At 42.2% G+C, this 24,551-nt stretch overlaps 1 protein-coding gene across 2 annotated transcripts in view; it reads left to right on the top strand.

The window, feature by feature from the left end:
• The window catches only part of LOC101158766 (plexin-A2), a 248,635-nt gene that overhangs the window by 137,704 nt on the left and 86,380 nt on the right, over positions 1–24,551 (top strand). For both annotated transcript variants that reach the window (XM_020704870.2, XM_004070981.4), the window contains exons 6-12: positions 6,515–6,638; positions 12,261–12,414; positions 15,302–15,398; positions 18,272–18,386; positions 18,827–19,027; positions 19,480–19,576; positions 20,322–20,521. In XM_020704870.2, the coding sequence (XP_020560529.1) occupies positions 6,515–6,638; positions 12,261–12,414; positions 15,302–15,398; positions 18,272–18,386; positions 18,827–19,027; positions 19,480–19,576; positions 20,322–20,521 (988 nt within the window). The remainder of the gene's footprint in view (positions 1–6,514; positions 6,639–12,260; positions 12,415–15,301; positions 15,399–18,271; positions 18,387–18,826; positions 19,028–19,479; positions 19,577–20,321; positions 20,522–24,551) is intronic.

Here is a 24,551-nt window from a genome sequence, read left to right on the forward strand (position 1 = left end):
TCCGGCTGTCGGCCCCTGTTGCAGTCTAGAATCATGCTCTTCCTCATTTTCAGAGATGGTGGACTTGCCGCACATAAACTCTGCTGCCTTTCATCCCCCTCAGAGTTCCTCCTGTAGCTCCAATTTCTCCTGCTTTCCTCCAAACCTCCCTTAGCTCTTTTCCTTTACGCTTGTGCGCGACTATCGAAGTGCAGCACTCTTCTGCCTTAATTAGCAACATGGAAGGGCATTAGCTCGACATGATGAGGGGGATGGAATGTTTTTGAGGGGGAGTCTGCAAGTAGCCGACCGAGATTTTCTTCTTTTTTTCAACTCGGTTTGGTTTCCGACTCCAAAATCCTATAATTACCAGCAGCTGCTAGGCATCCACTGAATGCACGAAGAAGGGGGTCGAAAGAGGAGCTGAGAAAGGGTGTTTGATGCTCTCATCGGCTCAGAGGCAGCTCGCCGTCTCGAGCGCTCTTCAGTCCGGCGGGTGGGCAGCAGCGCGGCCTCCATCTGACCAGCGTCCAAGAACGCAGACTAACTCCCGGCGCTCGCGTCTCTGTGCTCACGGATTAGCCGTCTAATCGTGCCCAAAAAAGAAGCTTTTCCGTCTCAAAGTGTCCCACATCACTCCATCCTCTCGACTCACTCCAATGCTACAGCGGCGAACCAGCGCTTTCCTTCAGATTTGACCGGATTAGCAGCCAGGCTGACTCTGCCCATGAGCAATCCGTCGCCAAGGTCAGTAGATAAGCAGTTTTGAGGGTTTCTCCACGTAAAACATGGATGAGAAGAGACAATTCCTTGTGTGGATGGCAACTGAAGGCTGATGGCGCTGTTCCCCCCAGCAAAGACTGAGTCCCTCCCTTAAATATGTAAAAAAGATCATATCAATGATCCTGCATTGCAGCACATTGTAGATTTTTGGGTGTTTTTTCACATGTTCTTGTAGCATTTTTTCATAATGGAAGACAGAGGTTGGTTGTAAACTGTGATTGGTTTGAGTCCACGTTTCTATAGCAACCACTATGGCCACACCCCTACCACTTGAAAGTGAGCTCAGGAGAACCCCCTTATACTTTTATCGAGGCATCTGATTGGTGAGTTTATACCTTGAATAATTTGCACTACAGACAAAATAGAAAACAAAAATTAGGATTAGCAAGAACGTGTCACAAAATGGAAGAGCAAAAATGGTTATTCTGACTAATAGAATGAAAGTAACAGTTGTTTATTTAAACTAGTGGCTTCTTGGAGCCTGAAGGTACTTCCTGTTTGGGATGCGAGGGGGGAGGGGCCACTCAGTTCAGTTCTCACACACAGAGAATGATTCTGCCAAAAAAACTTCAATAAATCACATTTTTATACCTCAATCTCAAACACAGTTGAGCTTCAGAAGCAAAAAGGAACGTTTTTTGTCTTTTTTATTCCATTTTTAATTCAAAGTTTTAAACGGATGTGACGATGTTGCATTTCTGTCCAAATATATATATGTATGTATTTTAAGCAGCCTTTCAATCACTGTAGCTGTAGCTCTAATGATCCCAGGCAGCAAACATTAAAATCCCCTCTAATTTGCCATCGGCAACAACAATTAGCACAGCGGTGGAAATGGCTACTTTAGTTCATTGTAAATGTCGGGCTGTGCCTCTAATGGCCGGCTCATCAGCTCCAGTCTCAGTTAGCAGTCAGGGAGCGCGCCTGCATCCATCTTACCCGTTTTACCTAATGAGATATCGATCCCAAACACGCCGCTCTGTCAATATTTCCATAGATTCCTGCCGCTGTATGTCGGCTATATGTGAGGAGGCAACATATAATGTAGTTAATGGCCCCAGAAGCCCCCAGTGTCTGAGCAGAGTGCTAACTGCTTCTGCGCCGTCCGTCACTCTTCTGTCTGCTGGACTCCCAAAAAAGATCTGTTGCTTTCCACTATTCAACGGCTGACGAGTTGTGGAGTCACAATTTAAGATGCTGAGAGACACACAGCTTTTTTTTTTATATATATATATATATATTAATATCAAAAATTAATCCATCAGGAAATAAAAAGGTTTTTAAGTCACACAAAAACACAAAATTTCACAATTTTTTGTGTAGTCTTTAATTTAAATATCTTATTACACTTAATACAAGATGTATTAGTAACGTTTCAGTAAGATCTAGCGACTTGTTTAAAGACCCACTCAAACAAAAATGTGTGTTTTTGGTGATTTTTTCTGATGATGGAGGACATAGATGCAGAAAATAAATCATTAAAATAGTATTTCTGAGTATTTCTATATTCAAATCCCTGTGATTGAGAACCAGAGGAAAAAGGACTTTTAAAAGAGATTGTACTTGTTTAATGGAAAATACATAGAAATCCCAACACATTTATATTTTTGTCAATATGAGGATTTTACTTTGCCATGAATTCACTTTTCTGACTTCTTTAGCTGGAATAAGGGGCTGTTGAAGAAAAGACATAAAGGAACATTTATTTTTTTCTTTATCCTGGAAAATAAAACACATTTTGTTTTACAATACAATGCCAAAATGTGTCAAATCAAAAAAAATATTAAATCAATTTTCTCTCAATAAGGAAAAAACACAATCTGCCAAAGTGGTAAAAATAATCATTTTGGTATTGAAAAGCCTTTTTAATAAAAATATTCTTCCGGCAAGACAGAAAATAAGACAATTTTTCAGGATCTGCATCACTTTTCATCATCTGATGGCTATAAATACAAATAATCTATAATTAAAAGTTTTACCGACCTGCTTTACATTTATAAACCTATGATCAAGTATACGCTATCTTATTATAGCTAACTGTTAAAGGTAAATGTTATAATATGATATTAGCAAGCAGCCGGGCTAGCATGAGCAAACATTTGTGAGCTGTCGCTAACATGCTAGCACCATTTTTTTAATCATTTGAAGATGAACTAACAAGTTTGAAATGGTTTTGTTGACAGAGCACACGTCACCAGAAATGATTTCTTCAATTTTGCATTAAAAAAACAAAATCTGTTACATGTTATTAAACCTGCTTTGGGTGAGTGGAGCCCAGTTACTGGCTCCAACCGTCAATCCGTTTTTAACACCCGTTTGGGGTCACATGGTTGCTGGAACCTATCCCAAAGACTGTTGGGCTAAGACAGGGTATCGGGGACCCAAGATGGGTCGCCAGTTCATCAGCGGGCGATTTTGATTAATTTAAAAACACATATATATATATATATATATATATATATATATATATATATATATATATATATATATATATTTGTATATATAGCAGCAGTACTTCACATCTGGGTTAGATTCAAAGGCAAGAAGGGATCACATGATGATGACATTGTTTATTGTTGTTTAGTTTACATGCAGAAGGGTCCAAAAAAAGAAATGCTCTTTGTTCTGTAGTGCATAAGTATGTTTTAGTTTGTAAAAAAACTTTATTCTAAAATAAATTTCTAACATTCAGGCTACAGTGATGGTCGGGTGATCCACTCGCAGCAAAATAGAGCAGGTCTTGTAGAATGGAATTTTAGGGAAACAAAATAGATATTATAAATATATATTTAATGATCAATGAGAGCAAAATCACGAATGCTTTTATTTTGCTCGCATAATCCATATTTTTCATAAAACACCGGACTGGAGCATCGACTTCAGCACCATGGACAGAGATTTGTTGGCGATGCCTGCCAGAAAAAAAAGAAGAAGTTGCTTTTGACAGGAAGCGAGTGCTTTTGGAGTTATGTGCTTCAAGGCGGATGTTGGGGAACATGGATGCGATGATGTAACAGCGCACGCAGGTGAAGCAACGGAGTGACAGGCAGGCCTGCAGGAAGGGGGGCTGGGGGGTCGGCCATGGGAATGGAAGGCAGATTTTAGTCGACACTTAGAGGCTTCCTCTTCAGCTAATGAGAGAGACAAAGGGGTCAGCACCTAACCACACACAGATAATGACCGTCTCCGGAAACCATGGCAACAGCAACCCTTCCTGCATGTCTCACACCCTCAGACGCTCTCATCTTCCCTCGTCTCACCAAAAAGGACATTTTTATTCACAAAAAACAAACTTCTCACATAGAAAAATCAATGCAGAGCTTTTTTTTCATAAGTTCATCGCCTATGAGGCTTGCATAAAACATGTTCCTTCGCCTGAAAGCATGCCAAGTACGCCATTTTCTGCTACCATTGAAATCAAGAAGGAAATGGCAGATTTTGTAGAAGGAGTTTCCCAAAGAAAGGTGTGCTGATTTCAGTTTGTGAAAGAGCAAAAGACGAGGCCTGCCCGGCAGCGACGGAGTCAAACGCTGAAGGCGACAGGAAGTCACCAAACCACTGGAAGAGGAGGCGAGGTTTATCCCACTCCAAAACCCCAGAGGGAGGGTCCGTGCGCTCGTTTCACACCAGCCTGAACTTTTGACAGCATAATCACACACGCCAGTGGCTGTGGATGAAGACGCGGCAGCCAGTTTGTAAGTGCGAAAAAAATATGTTGTTAAAAAGACGGGATACTGCACACAACACACTGAGTGTGCGTCGAGTGCAGCGGTTGACCTGTCGGAGCCCAATTAGGAGTCGCTGTGGCCAGTCAGCCAAGTCACCCAGGCGCTGTGCCCGCTGCGCTGGATGAGGATGGAGAGCCTCCAGTGTGCTAGGGTGGAGGAAGCACTTACTGTCAATGGGAAGCAGAGGTTTTAACCCTTGTGCTATCTTGTGGGGTCTAGATGAACCATCTTTCTTCAATGATTTGTGATCTTCACTGGTGTCCATGGATTACATGAAATCTTTCCACGTTTATCCACCTTTGTCATGGTAGGGAGAACACGTCAATGTAAGAGTGGGGTCATCTAGACCCCCACAAGATAGCACAGGGGTTTTTAATGAGGGATGTGCTGGTTTGCTTTGGTCCTTGATACCCCGTTCGGCCATTAAAATCTCTTAGGATTGAGCCACTTTGCCATTTGCACTCGCTGTGCCCCCAAAGTTCTGCGTTGACTGCTCGATTTTTTTCTGTCGGCTTGAAAAAAAAAAAAGCCAGCTTGACGTCGGGGGAGGCGTGACATCACAATCCATGTTTTCAGGGTCCAGGTTTTCCCACCTTTTTTTTTTTAAATTGAAATATAATCATTAAAAAACTTTCGCAGACACAACCACGCAATGATGCAAGGCACAGCTCCTCACAAAAACAAAGATAAAAAAAATAAAAACAAAACAAGAATGTACACATATATAAAAAACTTTCAGCATAAATTAAAATACAAGGCAAAAAACAATCTGGACCTTAGATTTGTAACCATTCTGTAGCAGATTTACAAATGTCATCAATGAAAGGACTTGAGTTGTGAATACATTTCAATGAGGATAAATACAATATGACTTCATTTTTAAAACACAGGAAATTCGGCCAATCTTTTTTCCACGTTTTCTTATGAATATGATATTTTCCCAAAATCAGGAGGATGTTCACTAATTTTATTGTCTCTTTTGGCAACTTACTGTTTTTTTTGAATAAGCCAGTTATGAAAATCTTGCCAGACAGGTTTTCCCACCTGCAACCCTCAAGATTTGAGGACTGATGGGTAATTAACAGAATCTGTAAAGACAGGAAAACAATGGAGCAGTTACATCTCCGTTTACCATGTGCTAAGTAGAACAAGAGTATAGGAAAAAAAGAAAAAATACAGACAGGTAGCAGGAATAAAATTTGTCGTCTGTCTCCGGGGAATATCTGCCGCCTTGATCAACAGTGAAGGAACAACTGTGCATGGCTAATACAGACAGCACAGAACCAAACAGTCGCAAAGCATTTAGTGTCAGCTATAATTGCATTAAAGAGTGTAAGTGAGCTGTTTAAATGTCTCTAGACAAGCAAATAGGGATTAAAAGGTAAATGATATTCACACATTTTCAAAGACTTTTCCGAGCTCCTCTGTTTGATCTTTTAGTTTTTAATGTTTAAAGACGCTCTTCATTGGAGATTGTGGTTTTTCTTCTAATGATGGAGGACAGAATGAAGCTCAAAATCCCATTTCTGGGTATTTCTTTATTCAAATTGTGAAAATGCCGTTTAAAATAGATTGTATATGTGACGTGGAAATACACTGGGCGGGGCACAAGCTTGTTGCTCCGCCCCTGTCTGATCCCTCCACCTGTTGACGACTAGATCCGTGCACGTCTTTGTTTTCCTCGTCCGATATGATCGCCAATTTTTTTGCGGTGTAATGTCAGGTTGGGAGTGTGGGAGGCTCTAAACTAGGGGGAGAGCATGTAAACAGAGATCTCTCAGCAGCAGATGCAGGCAGGGGAGCTCTCCACCAACGGTCCCGCCCACAACTCAGAGGGGAATTTTGAATGATGTTCTAATGCACTGGGAGCGCTTTTAGATCAAAAGATGATTAGAGTGAGTCTTTCAGAGCTTTTAATTTGGTAAATTCCAGGAAAGTCTGAGCAGCCTCTCTGAGAAACTATTTTGGCTAAAAGATAATTTAAGAAATGAACCATCTCGTTTGCTGTTCTGGTGTCTTCCCAGGTGCTCCCAGAAGAGTCGCTGTGAGCGCGCGGATGAGCCGTATCGATTCGCCGCCTCTCTTAACCAGTGCGTGAAGGCCGCCGTCTATCCGGACAGCATTGCTGTGTCAGAGCCCAGCGTGCCGGTGAGTTTCATGACCACTTATACACCTGCACACTGCAAAAATAAAAAATAAATAAGAAAAAGCACCACAGCGGGCAGTTGTGGGCCTCACAGAGAAAATGTCGTCTGCCTCACACCCCACTGTCTACCCACATAGAAACAGCAGCTCGCCTTGATTGCGGCTGTTGCATAAACATTAGTTGGGGAGGCTTGTGAGGGCTGCATGTGGGTGTTCAGGCATGCATATGCTCACTTGTTTCAGAGCAGGCAGTTTGTGTGCCAAGACATGTTGTCTTGTGTGTGTGTGTGTATATGCGTGTGTGTGTAGGTCGGTGGGTGTGCGATCGTGTGGGTGTTGAGGTTGTCAAGGTGCAGTGGAGTACACTGCATTATTTCCACATGGACTGAGGAAAAATGGGCAGCAGATCATCTGGGAAGGAGTTTGCCGGGCCAAAGTCTGATGAATGCTCTTCATCTGCAGCACACAGACTGACACATGCTTTGGCTTTCTATCCCCTAACAGGAAACAAAGCTATTTTTCTCCCTTTGGCTTTTACCACTGCTATAGCCAGAATTCAGTACAGTTGGTTAAGAATGATTCAAATTTGGAACCATTCACCCCAACTCCACCTTGGCAGCGATTGGTCGGAAATCTGTCAATCAAACTTTTTCAATGGGAGCACTGAGTGACTTTTTTGGAATATTGCCGTCGCCACATCGGAACCAAAACTCCTGAGTAAGCAGTGATAGTTTTGAATTGATCTGAGTCTTCATTTCTATGGCAACCACTCTCTCCAATGAGGATTGAGTATGTTAGAAGATAACACCCCCCTCTTCTGAAACCAGGCTCAGGAGAATCTGTCAAGCAAACACTTTAAAAGTTTGACGGAAACATTGATGAAAAGAATGATGAAATAATTTATTATTAGCAAGAAGATGTTTAAGTAGAGCAAGAATTGTAAAGGCCCGTACACACCGGGACGAATATTCGCCAGGCGTTATTCGCCAGCGTTTTTCGCCACGTTTTTTGTGTTCACGCCCAGGCGATTTTCGCTGACGATGAGCCGAGCGAACATGCAATTTCCTTCCCTGACATTAGATGGCGCTTAATGTAAACAGAAATACTCCTGTACACAAGGTGGCGCTGCGCAACTTTACGCTTCTTAAAGTCGCTTTTCACTCAGAAGAAGAGAGCAAGTATTTACGCGCTTGTCAGAATCATACAAAGAAAACATGAATATTTCAAGCACCAGTGTCTCCAACTGGTGCTTGGTTCGGGGATATTTTAGAATGTCTGTCATATTTCTTCGCGGCAGTGTAGACGCTACTTGGCGTCTATCTTCTTCGCTGGTATGTGTGCTTAGCAAGGCAGTTTTGTGTTTGAGCGCCCCCAAGTTGTGTTTTACTGTAACTTCAGAAGCTCCAGACACGTGTGCAAAAGCGCCATTCTCATTGGTCGAATAGATTTCGACGCGACGCGTCGAAAAAAAAAAACGAACCCGAGGCGTTTTTTTTTTTTTGACGCTTTGACGTGTGGCGTTTTTTCGCGTCGGTGTGCACACTCTCATTGGTGCCCTTTGTTTAGTCACGAGGCGTTAAACGTCGGCGAAAATCCGTCGGCGAAATTCGTCCCGGTGTGAACAGGCCTTTATTCTGGTGGTTTGTTTCTCTATAGGAGTCTATGGGATTTTGGCTTCTTGGAGACGGCATGTACTTCCTGTTTGGAACGTGAGGGGGGAGGGGTCACTCTTTCCAGTCTCACATACAGTGAATATGGAGAAATTAGGCCTGTACAAGAAATCGCAAATTTATCGTTATCGCGATAGATGGAGAAAAGATGGAGAAAACTGCGATAAATGGCAATCAGATAGACGCCTTCACGTCGTTGACCAATCGGATGGAGCTTTGTATGTTAGATGCTGGCCTCCTATGAAGACGAGGGTTAACTCTAATTTAAATTAAACTGCTGCAGTAAAAAAAGGACGGTTTTGCTATTTTTTCATGTATCGGAAGTTATATCATCATTGCAACATTGATCATTTAAATTGCACATTGCGTGCAGACCCTAATGGAAATTAGAATATACATAAAAAATGATGTATTTTTTGACATTTCATGCATAGAAGCCTGCTCCTCAAAAGGCCAGATCCGTCCAGAGATGTTTTTTTTTTTTTTGCTTTTTTCAACAATCTTTAAAGCATTGCAAATTCTTTTGTTGTCCCGCATCAACATCCTTAGAGATTTTTGGCATTTTTTAGGGCTTCCCTCACCCTGACAACCACATAGAAGCTCTGAAATGAAGCTGACTATCAATGTGATGAGGAACAGCAGGACTTTTTTCATGGAAAACAGGAGTCTTCAACCTTAAAGCACCAAACTACACAATTCTTCCATGAAGTAAAGAATTAATCTAACAGTACTTCAAATTGTTAGTACTTATATTAACCCTTGTGGTATCCTATAGGCACTTTAACATAGGGAGTGGGGTCATCTGGACCCCACTAGACAGTGCGCTGAACCTTTTTTCTTCAATGATTTGTGATCTTTCCTGGTGTCCATGGATTACATGAAATCTTTCCACCTTTATCCACCTTTGTCATGGTAGGGAGAACACGTCAATGTAAGGGTGGGGTCATCTGGACCCCATAGGATAGCACAAGGGATAATATTGTTCTCTTTTTCTAACTTTTGTGTAATTCCCATTTCTAACAAATGGGTGTTAAAACTGTTTGGCATATAACCCAACTTACTGCAAATGTCCTATTCCCATCTACCTTTTGTTTGTTTGAATTTTATCAGACATTATTCCGTTTTTTGTCTATTTTCTTCCAGAGCACAAAAAAAAAAAAAAGAAGGAAGTCAAATAGACGCTGATCTGTTCTGAATGCTTTGATGTGGACATTTTTGTCTCACTGAACTATGGGGTGGACCAAAATTAGACGAATCTCGGAGGATGGCATATTTATCTCCATGACAACGCAGCCTCCTCATTGGGGGTAGCTGGACAGTTAGAAAAGCACAGAGGGAAACAAAATAAATGTAATTACCCTCACTAAAAGTCTACCGCCAATTAGGTTGGTCGCTGCCAAGCTACAAAAAATAAATAAATAAAAACACCAAAAAAATAAAAATAAAATAAACACCCACGAGCATCATCAGGGATGACAGGAGAACAAAAAGAGCATTGGATACACAAGAATTTAGCTATTTGTGTCTGATGAAGATGAGAACTAATTAATGTGAGAGGTTATTCTGGTGGATTAAGAAATTAAACCAAACACACTGACTGTCAGCGTCATAGGACGAGAGGCGCTCGGCGTCCCTCCTCAGCCGCCTCGCCTTGCAGCGTTCAGCGAGAGGCAGATTGAAACAAAGGAAAAACTTCAGACGGTGCGGCCCAAAAATAACCACTGATGGAAGGAGGCTGTGAAGTGCCACAGTGATAATTATCCAAGGCCGCCTCTCCTAGCTGGAGAGCCGGATTCCACAGCCAGTGCAGGATGCATGCGTTTATAGATGAAGCAGCTGAGTGGTTCTGCCGTGACTCCAAACACCTGTATGTTCATCTGCATCTACTCTGAACGAACGCTGGAACTTCAAAACATCCTTTTTTTTTTTTTAAATAAAAAGGCGATGTATTACAGCAGATACATACCTGCTATTCCTTTAACCCTTGTGTTATCTTGTGGGATTCAGATGACCCCACACAGGGCTCCAGACTAACTTTTTTCACTAGGAGCACAGTGGCCCCTAACTGATAATTTTAGGGGCTCAACCAGAAAATTTAGGGGCGCATACCGTAAATCAACATTATAACCAAATCTACTAATTTCTACTGTATTACTAATAAATACTTTAATAATAGATGCAGAAATTACAATGTGCTGTTTCAAATTCAGTGTCACATTTTATTCTGCACTTTTGAAGATGCACCAAGAAGGTAAACTGACAAAAGCATCGCTGTCATGACAGTACAAATAGTAAAGAAAACTGATGGAAATTTATCTTGGTGACACCAAATAAGTGCAGCCAAGATGCACAATAAGCGTGTTTGAGATCACCCAGGTGAACTCAACGCTGCGCAGATCACCTGGTGTGTGAAATATATTTTTGTTTTTGCTCCAACATCAACTGTCAATCGAGAAAGGGGTGGGAGCAAGGGGCAAACCTACCCGGACACAGCTGGAAACTGAACTGACTGAAAGCTGCCCTACAGACTACAAAACAATGCATTATGGGACATGTGTCCTGATGGTTTTTGTAGTGGAGTGATTAATTAAAATAATTTAAAATACCAATTCATTAAAAAAGGCTACATACATCACAAAACATTAAAATAATCATAAAATATATAATTTCACAGATCATACTAAGGGGGAGAAGAATATTAAAACTAAATTGAATGTTAAGGACTACTCCAATTTCCTGTTCTCCTTCAGTATGCTGCAGATTCGCTTTCATCTCACAGCCCCCCCGCCTGGTCTCCCCAACGATCCAGGCGAGGTGCTGGTTCATCTCAAACACGTCTATCGTTGCATTTTCCCCAAGTATTTTCAGTGAGTCTAAAACTAATGTTGTTTTTGCTCACACGTGTTTAAAGTTCAAGCCCCGTTAGCTGTCACGCATGTAGGTGTTGGACATTTATTCTCCTCAGCTGACCCGACTCCCGCGGGAGCGGTGTGCTGCCGTAACGGCCGTGCATAACCGTCTGATGCGCCGCCGTAACCAAAACCTAAACCTTCCTCCGGGTCTGTGTGACCCAGAGAAAAGTTCAGCACGGACTGCATGTATTTAGAAAGTTACGAGCGAATAAATACGTTCTAAAGGAAAGTAAGGAACTCCTTAATGTGGTCCGGGGGGGGCTGTCAGGTTTCCTGCTTTCAAACCCTGTCATTGTCACGCCCCCAAGAGTCATTTACCCCACTGTGATTGGTTGGTCAGCTCCACGCACGACAATGAAAAAGTGTCATTCATACAAACCGGCGGGCTGCAGTAACATTAAACCTTCATATTAAGGCGGGGACCGCAAAATATCATCTTGGGGGCCGCAAATAGCCTGCGGGCCGCGAGTTTGAGACCCCTGCTGTACACTCTGGCACTGGTACACTAGCCGCAGGTCGGAAGAACGAATCAATAGTTCGCTTGCTCATAGCTCAGACGCACATATCAGGTTGTGATATTTTTCTCCGTTTCCTTCCCACAGATGTTTACGCACACGCTCGATTATCTCTAGGCCCCTCCCCCTCCACGCATTTTAGCCACTTAAAGTGGCTTTCCCTATTCTTCTCACACGCAGTGGCCGCCTCACACACAGGCATCACGCGAGAGTGTACGTGCTCGCGTTTCATGAGTATGTGCGCGAGTGTGTGTGTCTGCCTGCGTGCGTGTGCGCTCGCGTCTCATTGATTATTTCATTGATCATTGACGTGTCCCTTCCATGTTTAATGTATAAAAAAATACGGAGAGTGGGGGAGGCAAATTTACTCGTCGCACATGTGCGACTGGATGTAAAATTCAGTCGCACACTCTCAAATTTTGGTCGCAAAATGCGACCAATTGCTCGCAGTCTGGAGCCCTGCCCACAAGATAACATAATGGTTTTTAATTGATTGATTGCTATAACTTGTCTTGCATTTCTGTGCAGCTGCTGGTAAAAGTCAGTGACGTTCCGGACCTCTCTGCCGGCATCACCTGCTCTTTCGGTAACTTAACGGAGGTGGAGGGCCAAGTCAACGGCAACCAGATCCTCTGCGTGTCTCCTGCAGCCAAAGACGTCCCTCTCATCCCCACTGACCAAGGTACATGGACCGAAGAGACACCGCCATCACGATGTTTGTCGTGCAAACACAGAGGCTCGGATAACCCCGAATGCGACGGATGGAGACAAACAAACAGAAGGATTTTGTCTCTTTGAACTTTTAACACCGGAGATGGCAGGATTCCAATTTCCTATTATCATTTGCGAAGGAAGCAAAGTTCTTAGTGCAATGAAATTCTCATTTTGTCATCTACCCCGTGCAGACAAATATAAAAACCTACAGTAAAAAGGCAAGTAATAAATGTAGTAAGTAAACAGAAAGGAATACAAAACAAAGAATGCATTAAAGTTAAAGATGCTGGCAACGAATCGCTCTTTGACGTACTGTAACTCTTCAACCATTCTATGTGATTGACATCATTCTTATGGATTCTGACGAGGCGGAAAATCAGCTTTAAACAGATATGCAACACTTTTAGTCATTTAAGTTAGTAACTTAAACTTTACATTAATAAAGTTACCAACTTTACGTTAATATATTTATGTTAGTAAAGTTACTAAGGTCAAGTTAATTTACAAACGTAAAGTAAGCGTGAAGGTACTCTTGTAAAGTTTACGCTTACTTTACGTTAGTAAAAGTAAGTGTAAAGTAAACGTAACGTACGCGTAAAGTTACTCTTGTAAATTATGTGTAAAGGTACTCTAGTAAAGTAAGCATAAAGGTACTCTAGTAAAGTACGCGTAAAGCTACTCTAGTAAAGTAAGCGTAAATGTACTCTAGTAAAGTATGTGTAAAGGTACTCTAGTAAAGTAAGCGTAAAGGTACTCTAGTAAAGTTTACTGAATAACTTTACTTTAGTAAACGATAAGTTTACTCATGTAAAGCAGCCAGCAGCCAATCAGAATCAAGTATCCAGCTGGACCAAGGTTTAACACAAAGTAACTTTTCCTTCGTAAAGTTGACTTTACTAACATATTTCTAAGTTACATAAGGCACTTTTATAAACTAGCATATTGACATTAGTAAAAGTACGTAATTTAGTAAATGTTACGTTTAGAAACATAAAGTTACCAATGCAAAGGGTTTTTTTATCAGTAAAGAAAAGCTGCTTTCTCTGCAGCAGAGTCAGCTCATTTTTGTTGATTCACTACTGTAAAGTGTTGCATGTCAACGCAAAGCTCATTTCTCCATTTCAGAATCCTTTGGAATTCTGTTTTTGCATTCAGGGTTCAAGAGTTCCGGTAGTGGAAAGAATATCAACACTGGAGTTACAGCTCGGCTGTTAAACGGTTAACACACACAGACAGTTTCAGTGATTCAAAAAAGCTGTGTTTAAACCAAAGCTGCTTTCCTAACAGCCGCCCACCAATTTGGTATGAGGTGTCTTGTTGTGAAGTGTGCTACAAACAGGACAGGGCTGCATTAGTCCTGATGAAGGATCTCACCGGGGTCCCCTGACCTGCAGTCTAGCTGCAGGGCATCCAATCACTGCAGCCGGATTTAGATAATAGCGGTCGGTGTGACGTTAGCATCAAGTCAGGGGACTATTAAATGGCAGGGCTGATGCGGTAGAGTACAAGCTAAGACAGCAGCTTTACTTTAAAGTAAACATTTAAAACCAAAAAGTGAAAGGATGCAGTCAAAAGTTGCCAATTCCCTTTTCTTGAACTTCTCCTGCGAGTTCTCGACCTTCTGACTTTTAATCCACACAGATCCTGCAATATAACTATGCCTGACGGCTTTGGCGTTCTGTTTGTTTACACGCACATACCATATGCTATTATGAATCTTAACATCTGGCGTTTTGACAATGGATTACCGCGGTTTGTACGCCAAGATGGCTGCAGAGTGACAAAGCAAACACCCTGAATAATATATCACATGCAGAGCGTGAGGAAATCTCTGTGTGGTTTTTAGGGCTCAGTAATCCTCCCTCCTGTGAGTAAATGACAGCCCTGTTTGCCCACAGCTCCCGGTGGGGGCGGTGCATCAGGAGCTAATATAAATGTTCCTCCCTCAGGTAAATGTCAGCCATTCCTCCCTGTAAGCCTTCCCATCATTCCCAGCTGTTTACCCCCTCAATTTTTCCCTCCCCATTCATTCCCTGAGGCGGCTTCCTGCTGACCTCGTGAATGTGAAGCGGTGGGTTTCTCGCTGCTGCACGTTTTTCATATCACGCCGTGAGAATTATTTGTGGAGAAATTTAAAGGTGAATTGAGGGGAGTGTAGGAACAATTAAAAAGAGAAAATGGAAAAATCAGGAGAGCTGAGGAGACAACCCTGCAAATAGAGGGAAGGAGAGATCGCGATCCAACTATGATGACCCCCGTCTCATTAAAGAAAACAGTTGGCCTGTTGTCCACGAAGGAAAAAGCTCCTAAAGGAGGGTTAGGTGCAGAGAGGACCCCTGTGGACCGCTGTCAGGTCCTGAGAGACCAGAATGCAGCATTAGACGTCTGCTTCTGAAAGCTGTGCCAAATGAGCGCTGCCTCCCCACAGGTGCTGAGGAGCCAACGCAGCACCGAGGGTCAGTCCAGCCTCCTACACAGCAGTGTTGTCTGAAACTCTGCCGCAGCACATACTACCCACATACCAACACTTATTAATGGAGTCTGGATTCTCACGGGGACAGATAAGAGGCACTTTTGCACACAACACAGCCACAAATCCATCTATAGGAAAAGAAATCAAGTCAAACTAATTAAAAGCTTCTGTGTGAGGCGCCATTAAATGAATCATTTATGGTTTATTTCTCTTATCGACAACAACATTCCTTCAGCTTGAATTTACTGCTTAAAAATATGTATATTCTTGTTTTTTAGCTGCTTTTAAAGGTTAAAGGTCACATTTAGCAATGTGCTATATTTTTTATTAGCATTTAATGACGTTTGACCACATAAAAGGGCTCAATCTGTTTTTCTTTCAGACTGGTCAGGCGTGGATCTGAGGCTCAACTCTAAAGAGACTGGTCAGATGCTAATCAGCACCGAAATCAAGTTTTACAACTGTAGTGTTCACCAACTGTAAGTATCAAAGTCATTGAAGCACATGCGAATCCAAATAAACGAGGTAGCAGCTAGTACCTGTGCTAATGTTAACTATACAAAAGGAAAAGCTAATGTGAATTCCTTCACTACTCACTATAGTGAAGGAATTCGCACACAACCTTAAGCTAGCTAACGTTAGCTAGCTTAAGGTTGTGTCCGAATTCCGTCACTACTCACTATAGTGCACTATTTAAAGCTTTCACCAGTTTGTGGTGCCGTCCGCATTTACAATTCCAAAATGGAGTCCCCAGGAAATCTCCCAGTCTCTGCGATAAACCAGTGTGCATTGGGGCTATGTCCAAATTCCCACCTTAATCCCTGCTAAAAAAAACTATATAGTACGGGACTATGTAGTGCCCTGGATTTTAAAAGCAATTCGGAAACCACGCTCACTACTTTTTTTTTTTCTTTTTTTTTTATGGCGGATATGACGTCATCGATTTCTACAAAGTTATAATCTCATTGATATGAGCATTTTGCGACAATCATTTATGAATTCACTGAGTTCTGAAGATAAAAACGTAGATGGTTTATTAAAGAAATACATTTAAATACATTTTTTTGGCAAAAATTGTTTAGACACAATGCATTGGGGCCTATTTCGAACTGTTTTAGTGAGCATCGATGCACACTGGTTCTTCGCAGTTCGGCGAATATAGAACATAATGCATTGCGTCACAACATTTTTTACCAAAAAAAGAAGGGGAAAAAAAAGTAAAATTATTAACTAAAACAAGAAATTACACACAAAAAAACAACAAATCTATGGCTGATTTTGGACATTTTAACATACAATTCAATGTTATTTGCCGCAAAGACATATATCTGCTGTTGGTACGGTCCGTTCCGCAGCATGTATGCTACATCTAAGTATCTCTGTAGATGTTTAACTCTTCAAGTTGACCTTCATTTTACATTCTTCACACACCAATGTTGATTATCCTACAGCCTATCCTACAGCCACGTCTGTATTCATTTTTAACAGGAAAGACAATCCAGACAAAGACCAGACCGCTCAACAACTGCTCATGAATGCATCGTGAGGCAAAAGCCGTCACAATTAAAAAGGAGTGTTGGCTTTGCTATGGCAACCTACAGAGAGCCCTGCAGTTTCATCCACCTAACAAGCCAAACACTGGATGGCATATTTTCTTTAATAACCTTCTGAAATATGGCCTAGAGATTTCTCTTGTACTGGTGGGAACATCTCCACTAGGAGAAGCAACAATGGATAAATGATAGATTATTTACCATACAAGTTAACGCTGTTATGATACACGTCTCACTATTCATTGATATCCAAGTATAGTTTTATTTCACCACTTTAAACCAGTTCAAACTCAGTTTTATAGATTTTTTTTAACATATTATTTGACTGTCATTATCTCTTTTCAGACTTTTTCCACTCTAGAATCTACTGCTTTCTCCAATTTTCCTCCCTACTCCCTAATTACTAAATTCTATATAGTGCTGGACGATTTAGAACCCTGGATTTTTAAAAGCAATTTAGACACCACAACGCTCACTTCTTTTTATTTTTTTTAATAGTTAATACGACCTCACCGATCTCCCAAATCAAAATCCAACAAAAAATATAATCATTTTATGAATCCACTGTGTTCTGACGATGAAAACTTGGATTGTTTATAAGAAATTATTTAAAAAATCCAAACACATTGCATTGTGGTTTAAATTCAACTATTTTCTTAGAAGGAACTTTATTGACTAATATTGCACATACAGTACATCGTTCAGTGATACTCCATTCTAAGTGCAAACAAAAAAGCAAAGCAAGAACATTTTTGAACTTTTCAAGAGGTAAAATAGAAAAACCAAATCAATAAAAGCAATAATACATTCAAGCTGCACTATGGTTTTTCACAGAGCCTTCTAATATTTTTATGGCTTTTAGAATTTAGACACATTTGTCGACACAACCTTAATTTTCTAGTTTATTTTAGCTTTATTTGTGCTGTTTTTACAGCGTTTCTTAGTTTTACCCCTCTCTGCATTAGTCTTTGCTCTGAATTTAATTAAGAAATGCAACATTTTTGGGTGTATTATTTTTTTTTTTTATTGTTTGGTTTTGTTTTTTCCTTTGCTCTTATGGTCACTTAGCTGCAGTTCACAGGCGGTATGTCAGATCCCGATTAGCCCGGAAATGTCCGCATCCATTTCAGGGATACGGATGGGAGCAAAAACTTGTGAAATAAAAAACCTCCAATGAACCAAAGTGAACCACATATAGATAGATGCAACTCGATAAATCTAGCCAAAAAAAAAAAAAATAGAAGTGCGTTTTTGTGCTTACATGCAGTTTTACCACGTGAAACCTCAGAGTTTCATTCATCTAGCCTCAGGTAGTTTGGTACTCAACTTTAGCAAAGAGGCGGCTGCTTCTGCCACGGGCAGTACAGTATGCATCATAATGCGGTGCAAACACTCATGCCTACATGTTCTGTACGCTAAAACGCTTTCATGCAAAGACACATATATAATCAGCTGGTAACCATGGCAACCTCCCAGCCATGTGGGGCTAACAATAAAAGCCGGATCAAGCCGGGCCAATCTATTCGCTGTACTTGGGTTTGTGTTCCATCACTCCTTCAGGCTTGTGCTTTGTTTTTGTGGTTTATTAACATGCCCAAACACCAGGGGAAACGTTACAGTATGAGAACAGGAAACAAAGGGAGGAAGAGCCCGTTCGTTCCACCAACAACAGCAAGTCACGTGGACGGATTTTCTTTGTGGCGCTTCCTGCACTTTTGGCGATCTCCGTGGCCTTTCTCCAAGCGCTCGCCCCTCACTCATTGTGCGTTCTGGCGTGTGCTTTTGTTTGCCGCACGCAGGTGTCTGTCATGTGTGAACAGCGCTTTCCTCTGCCATTGGTGCAAATACCGGAACCTGTGCACCCACGACCCCTCCAGCTGCTCCTTCCAGGAGGGAAGAGTCAACACCTCTGAGGTCAGTGGGGCACACACACACACACACACACACACCAACTGCCACATGCAAATCTTGTTTTTGTAAATCAGATCTTGCTCTTTTTGCAGTTTGTTTTTAGAAAGACAGGCGCTGAAGCTCTTCTATTTTCAGAACGCTGCCTCTCTTTCAGAGGGCTGCTGAAGCAATTAACAGTCTATTATCCCTGGAGTTATTGAGCCTAGCAAGTTGGAACAATGTGACCAGATCACTCAGTCGTATGAAGTGCCTTTTATTTATTTTTTAGCTTGATAACTGGAACTCAGGGTGGCGTTCCACTTTTCCCATCGCTGAGACAGTCCCCGTTCTGCCCAAATTTGCCGTTGACCTTTGCGTCGACACTCACAGCTTTTGTTTTGGTGTTGTGCCGACACTCCAGCGCTCTCTGCCCTGTGCTCCCGCCCCTCCCCTGTCCCCCGCAGGACTGTCCCCAGCTGGTCCCTTCTGAGGAGATCCTCATCCCAGTTGGGGAGGTGAAGCCAATAACCCTGAAGGCCAAGAACCTGCCACAGCCCCAGTCTGGCCAGCGAGGCTATGAATGCGTCCTTCACATCCAGGGGGTCAGCCATCGAGTCACGGCGCTCCGCTTCAACAGCTCCAGCGTGCAGTGCCAGAACAGCTCGGTGGGTCGGCCAAAGCAGGGGCCAAATTTCACTGCCGTTTGTGCCTCTTTTCTTAATGTTTGCTTTTGTACGTTCGTGCATGGACGCCACTGAGTCACAGTGCATGCATCCTCTGTGATTAAACTGGAAGGAGCTGCAGCTCCGGCTCGTGCAGCGTCCTCCAGAGGAGCCACAAACGCACGCACTCAATGAAAGTCAGGCTGGATTTAAGGGCAGAGGAGGCAGTTAAGGACAGCTTCAATAAAGGCCAGAGCTGCAGCTTCTGCCCAGCTGCCCCCTTTTCCCTTTTGTCAGCCCAAAAGTACGGAGTTGATGTAAGTCAGACGTAACATCCGAGGGGACCCAGTTCTGCATCTGCGGCACGTCCGGGTTTATGGGAGTAAAAAACCCTCCATCCTTTCACATCCTGACGGCCATTTCCCTCCTTCTCCACTCGTCCCGTCTGCCTGTAGTATCTGTACGAGGGCATGAAGATCAGTGAGCTGCCTGTGGAGTTCTCTGTGGTGTGGAACGGCAACTTCATTATCGACAACCCAGAGAATATCAAAGGTGAGAAACAAAAATACAACGAATGTTATTCATCGATTGTATTGTTTTCAAATCCTGCATCCTCTATACAAAAAGCCTAACAGTGTAAATGATGTTGTTTTGTGCTCTAAAATGTGAGGAGAGTGTCGCTGATTGACAGATGGAAAGTGTAAGTGGTTGATTAACCCTTGTGCTGTCCTAGGCACTGTAACATTGGGAGTTGGGTCATCTAGACCCACTTGATAGTGTTCTGAACCTTTTTTTTTCAATGATTTGTGATCTTCACTGGTGTCCATGGATTACATGAAATCTTTCCACCTTTATCCACCTTTGTCATGGTAGGGAGAACACGTCAATGTAAGGGTGGGGTCATCTAAGATAGCACAAGGGTTAAATAGAAATTGTGGTCACCTTTGGTTCTATTGTCATTGTTTGGTTGAATTTTTACAATAGCTAGGCGCGCTGCTCAGCTTGAGAGAAGGAGCAATAGTCCAATATTCTACAATCTTTACTTTAAACAAGATGAAACATTTAAATGTTTAGGGACAAAGGAGGACAAACATGACAACATATTGTTTATACAGCCCTGCAACAGACTGGCGACCTGTGGCTGGGATAGGCTCCAGCATTAATGGAGACAAAAGTATGAGGGTTGATATTGCCAAGTAGATTTCAGTTTGTTTTTTTAGTGCAAACATTTATGATAGTGGCTTCTCTTCATCATCAACACAATCTTGAAAGTGTCTCCATACGCTCCCCTCCACAGTGCACCTGTACAAGTGCGCCGCCCAGCGGGACAGCTGCGGCCTGTGCCTGAAGGCGGACAGGAAGTTCCAGTGCGGCTGGTGCAGCGAGGAGGGGAGGTGCACGCTGCGCCACCACTGCCCCGCCATCAACCCCTACACCACGCGCTGGCTCAACCTGTCCAGCAGGAACGTGAAGTGCACCAACCCACGCATCACCGAGGTCCGTCGCCACGACTAACCTTTTCCCTCCTAACGCGCTAAAATGACCGTCCACCATGTGATAATCAGCTGCTGCTGGGAGGCGTCAAACATGATACTCCGCTGTGCTTATTAAAGCACCGGAGGTGACGGCGCTTTTTCACACTCAAAGTTGTTTCTGCTCTCCATTCCTTTCAGCTGAAAATGGTCTCAAACCTCATCTTTGCTGAGTTCTGGTATCTCTGAGACATTAATGGTTAACTCTAGCTAATGCCGGAGCTCTGGAGAGCTGATACGCATCTTTAAAATTTACCTTAGGAGGCACCGCATAAGAGCCAGCCTCGCCTTTCGGGTTTGTTCTTTAAATAAGACGAATAAGCCCTCACCGAGCTCCCAGAGGTGCCTGCCTCATCTACCATCTTTCAAAGTTTGCTGTCTGTCAGACTTTTATCTCGTCTTTTCTTTCCTCCTGCTTTTCGGTTCTCTTTTATCTAATTGAGAGAAGAAGAAAAAAAGAGTAGCTGTTTAATTGTTTATGTGCTTTCGGCGTGTCTTGTTCACCTTCCAGATTGATGCAAGGGCAGGCTGGAAGCGCAGCAGAGACTCGCCTCTCTGTTATTTTATTTTCTTCTAACAAAGATGACTGCTCACATTTGACTGTCTCCTGGATTTTGCACAAGGTCATTCCAGATCTTTGAAAGTGGCTGCGGCACCAACAAAGGACTTCTCGTTTTCTCCTTAAAGTCCTACTTTGATCATCTTGTAGTCTATTTGAAAAGCATTCCCAGTCGTCTTTTCATTTTGATGATGCTGTTTTTAGGCAAAAATGTAAAAAAAAAAAAAGTTTGTGTCGTTTTCTTGATTAGAAAATGAGTCCTTCCCTACCTTGTAGCTGAGAGCTCTCTGTTTACATGCTCCCCAACTAGCCCCTCACACTCCCAAGCTAACAATCCCGGATTTAAAACAATGGTGAGCGATATTGGAGCTATTCAGTCAAACAGTTTGGATCCAGATTCCAGCTCAGAAGAGGAAAACAAAGACGAACATGGATCTATTTATCTGCAGGTGGAGGCATCAGAATGGAGCAGAGCAGGGAGTTTGGGACCCGCCCAGTTTATTCTCTACATCATATAAACAATCTTTTCCAACAGCATTTTTTCAACTGCTCCTGATTCACAAACATCTGAACAAAGAAATACTCAGTAATGCTATTTAAATCATAATCTATGTCCTCCATCATCAGAAAAAGGCCACAAGAAGAGCTTAAACACACTATATTCATGGTAGTGTATCTAAGAATAAGAAAACCTCCCCAACCTACTTTGTAGACCTTCAAAGACAGAAAAAAAAACCTCATAAAAGTCAAACTCAGTTGAATTCATCAACAGAACCTGGGTCATGACCTGGAAACACCTTAACCGTTCCTCATAATTAGGGTTTGACCTACGTTCTCATCTGCTGTGGTGCATTTGCTGTCTCAGAGGAGTTGATCCAATAGTGGGGGGGGGGGCATACTATTTAATTAGGCTTAGTAACACACCAGTGCTTTGTGGTTAACCCAACAGAGCTCTCTGCCCCTAAATTGATTCTTCGGCTTTCTTGTTCCTCCAGATCACACTCATATCTACTCCAGCCAATTAAAAGCTGAAGTTAACAAATTGGTGAATGAATCTGGTTTAGCAGACAGAGGCTTTGCACAGAAACCTATGCTTCTAAACCATTTCACCTCCATTGCTTCTTTTATATATATTTTGGGCTGACATTTAGGTCTCAGCTGTAGTTAAAAAAAAGAAAAAAACCCTGGTTAGTTATTTAACAGACCCACTCTGATGAAAAGGAAAATGGTGTTTTTGGAGGAAGACATATATACAGAAAGTTAAGCTCAAAATTGCCTTCCTGAGTGGTCATTTATTCAAATGTTTGTGAATCAGGAGCAGATGAAAAAATGCTGATTGGAAAAGATGTTTGTTACATAGAAAATACACGGGGCGGGTCTTCCTGCTGGGCTCCATACTGATGCATCCACTTGTAGACGACCACAGTAGATCCATGTAGTTCTGTGTTTTCCTCGTCCAAGCTCCAATATTGCTCACCATTTTTTCTGCGCTGGACATGTTAGGTTGTGATTTTGGCTAAAGAATTAAAAAAAAAGATCAAAAGATGCTCGGAATGGGACTTTAAAGTCTCATTTTGCTGTTAATTCTCAGTCGTAAAGTCAGTTTGTAGAAAATAGGGTGCAATAGGTCTCAATAAAGATTGAGCTGACAATCAAACATTTTATTCCTCAAAGAATCCTCAATAAGAGGCGAATGAAACAGGCAAATCAGGAGGTGCACTCAGGCATTAATCATTTTCAGCGCTGAAACCTTGAATTATTAAATCCATTCTTGGTCCAGTTGTCTATTGATTACAGCTCTTGCCAGGTTGACACAGTGTCACCTTCAGGTGTTTCCAATACAAATAAAGCATTTCCTCATGAGCGTATCTCACGTGTTTGCAGTGCATGTCCGGTTTGGGTGAGACGTTTGTTTGTGGTCAGCAGTCAAGCACAAATCGATCTAGAAGGCAATAAAAAAAAAGGAAAAGAAAAGTTCTGGAACTTCTTTTTCAGCAGTTTGTGCCATTTTTGAAATATTACTGTACACTGAAAAGAAACAGAAAGAGCCCCAACAAATGACCCTTTTTTATTAAGTTTTTGTCCAAATTCTTTCATATAATCCTTAAAAACCCAAGTGGAAGTTTGTTTTTTTCTCTCTTGAAATCGAAGCTGCACGATGACAGAAACAGCTCGTTTCTCCTCCTCATTGCCGGTGACGGCGGCTCCTCCCCGGCCCTCCCCACGTCTCCCGTTGATTACAGTTTCTTTAAAAAGCAGACGCTCCCCTCGTGGGCTGAATTCATTAATAAATTTGGTTTTGATTGTGTGCACCAAAGCTCCCATCACGAGTTGATTTGTATACATACTTGCACATTAGTAGATGTGCCTGCCAGAAGATAGGCCTTTTGAATAATGAATGTTTCTGTTAAGTGCGACGTTGCCTCCCACCTCGAGTCATTAATATTGAACAGGCGTAAGCTCTCGCTAACAACAGAGGGAGCAACGTCAAATGAAGCAGGGAGCCGGACAGGCCAATGAAAGGGATCTCCTCAATCGTCTTTGGCGGGGAATTTACAGTAAAGAACGAGGCTCCTCCCCCTTGACAGGGTACATAAACATCTGTCTGTAGCCTGAGGAGGAAAAAAAATAAACCTTGAGCTTTTTTTTGTTTGTTATCTCCTTCCCCCATCCAGATGTTTTTAAAGGTGATTTGGGAGGATTTACATCGCACGAATAGTGATTCTGAGACAATTCAATTCTAATCGCATCGGAAACCCTGACTGTGCTTTGGTACGAACCAATAAAACCTTCAATCGTAAAAGGATTTTCACTTATTTTGTCTCTTTTGACAACAAAAGCTTGTTTCTTTAAACTTCCCTATAGTCGACCGTTTACTGTGTATCAGAACTGGAGATAATGTACCCCCCCCGCCGGCGTTCCACACAGGAAGTACCTGCCTTCTATATATAAAGCTATTTCTCAGTCATTGTGTCTTTATTAGTTTTTTCTCCTTTTTTAACATTTTCTTGATAATCCTATTAAACTAAGTACGTGGTCTCACATTAAACATTTGAAACATTGGATTGACAGATTCTCCCAAGCCCACTTTCAAGTGGTAGGGGTGTGGCCTTTCAACAAGCTCACTCCTGATTGGTGAGAGTTGTTGCCATGGAACTGTTGACTTAGACTTACTCCGGCCAATCAGTGGTTACTGACAGTTTCTGATTCCAACACGACAGTGTCCGTACTGCCAAAAACCGGCAACTGAATTGACTTCTGTTTGAAGCTGAAGTCATTTTCTATGTGTGACGTCCCACTCACTCCGTCCTCTTCTCGTACACACTTCAACCAAACAGCCTCCATGGGAAAGTATCTAAAACTCCATGGACGGAAGAATAAGCTCATGGCTTTGGATCCGGTCAGGCTCCACCTCCATCACCTGGTGTCAGCCGTG

The sequence above is a fragment of the Oryzias latipes genome, chromosome 7, assembly GCF_002234675.1.
Source record: "Oryzias latipes chromosome 7, ASM223467v1".
Lineage (NCBI taxonomy): Eukaryota > Metazoa > Chordata > Actinopteri > Beloniformes > Adrianichthyidae > Oryzias > Oryzias latipes.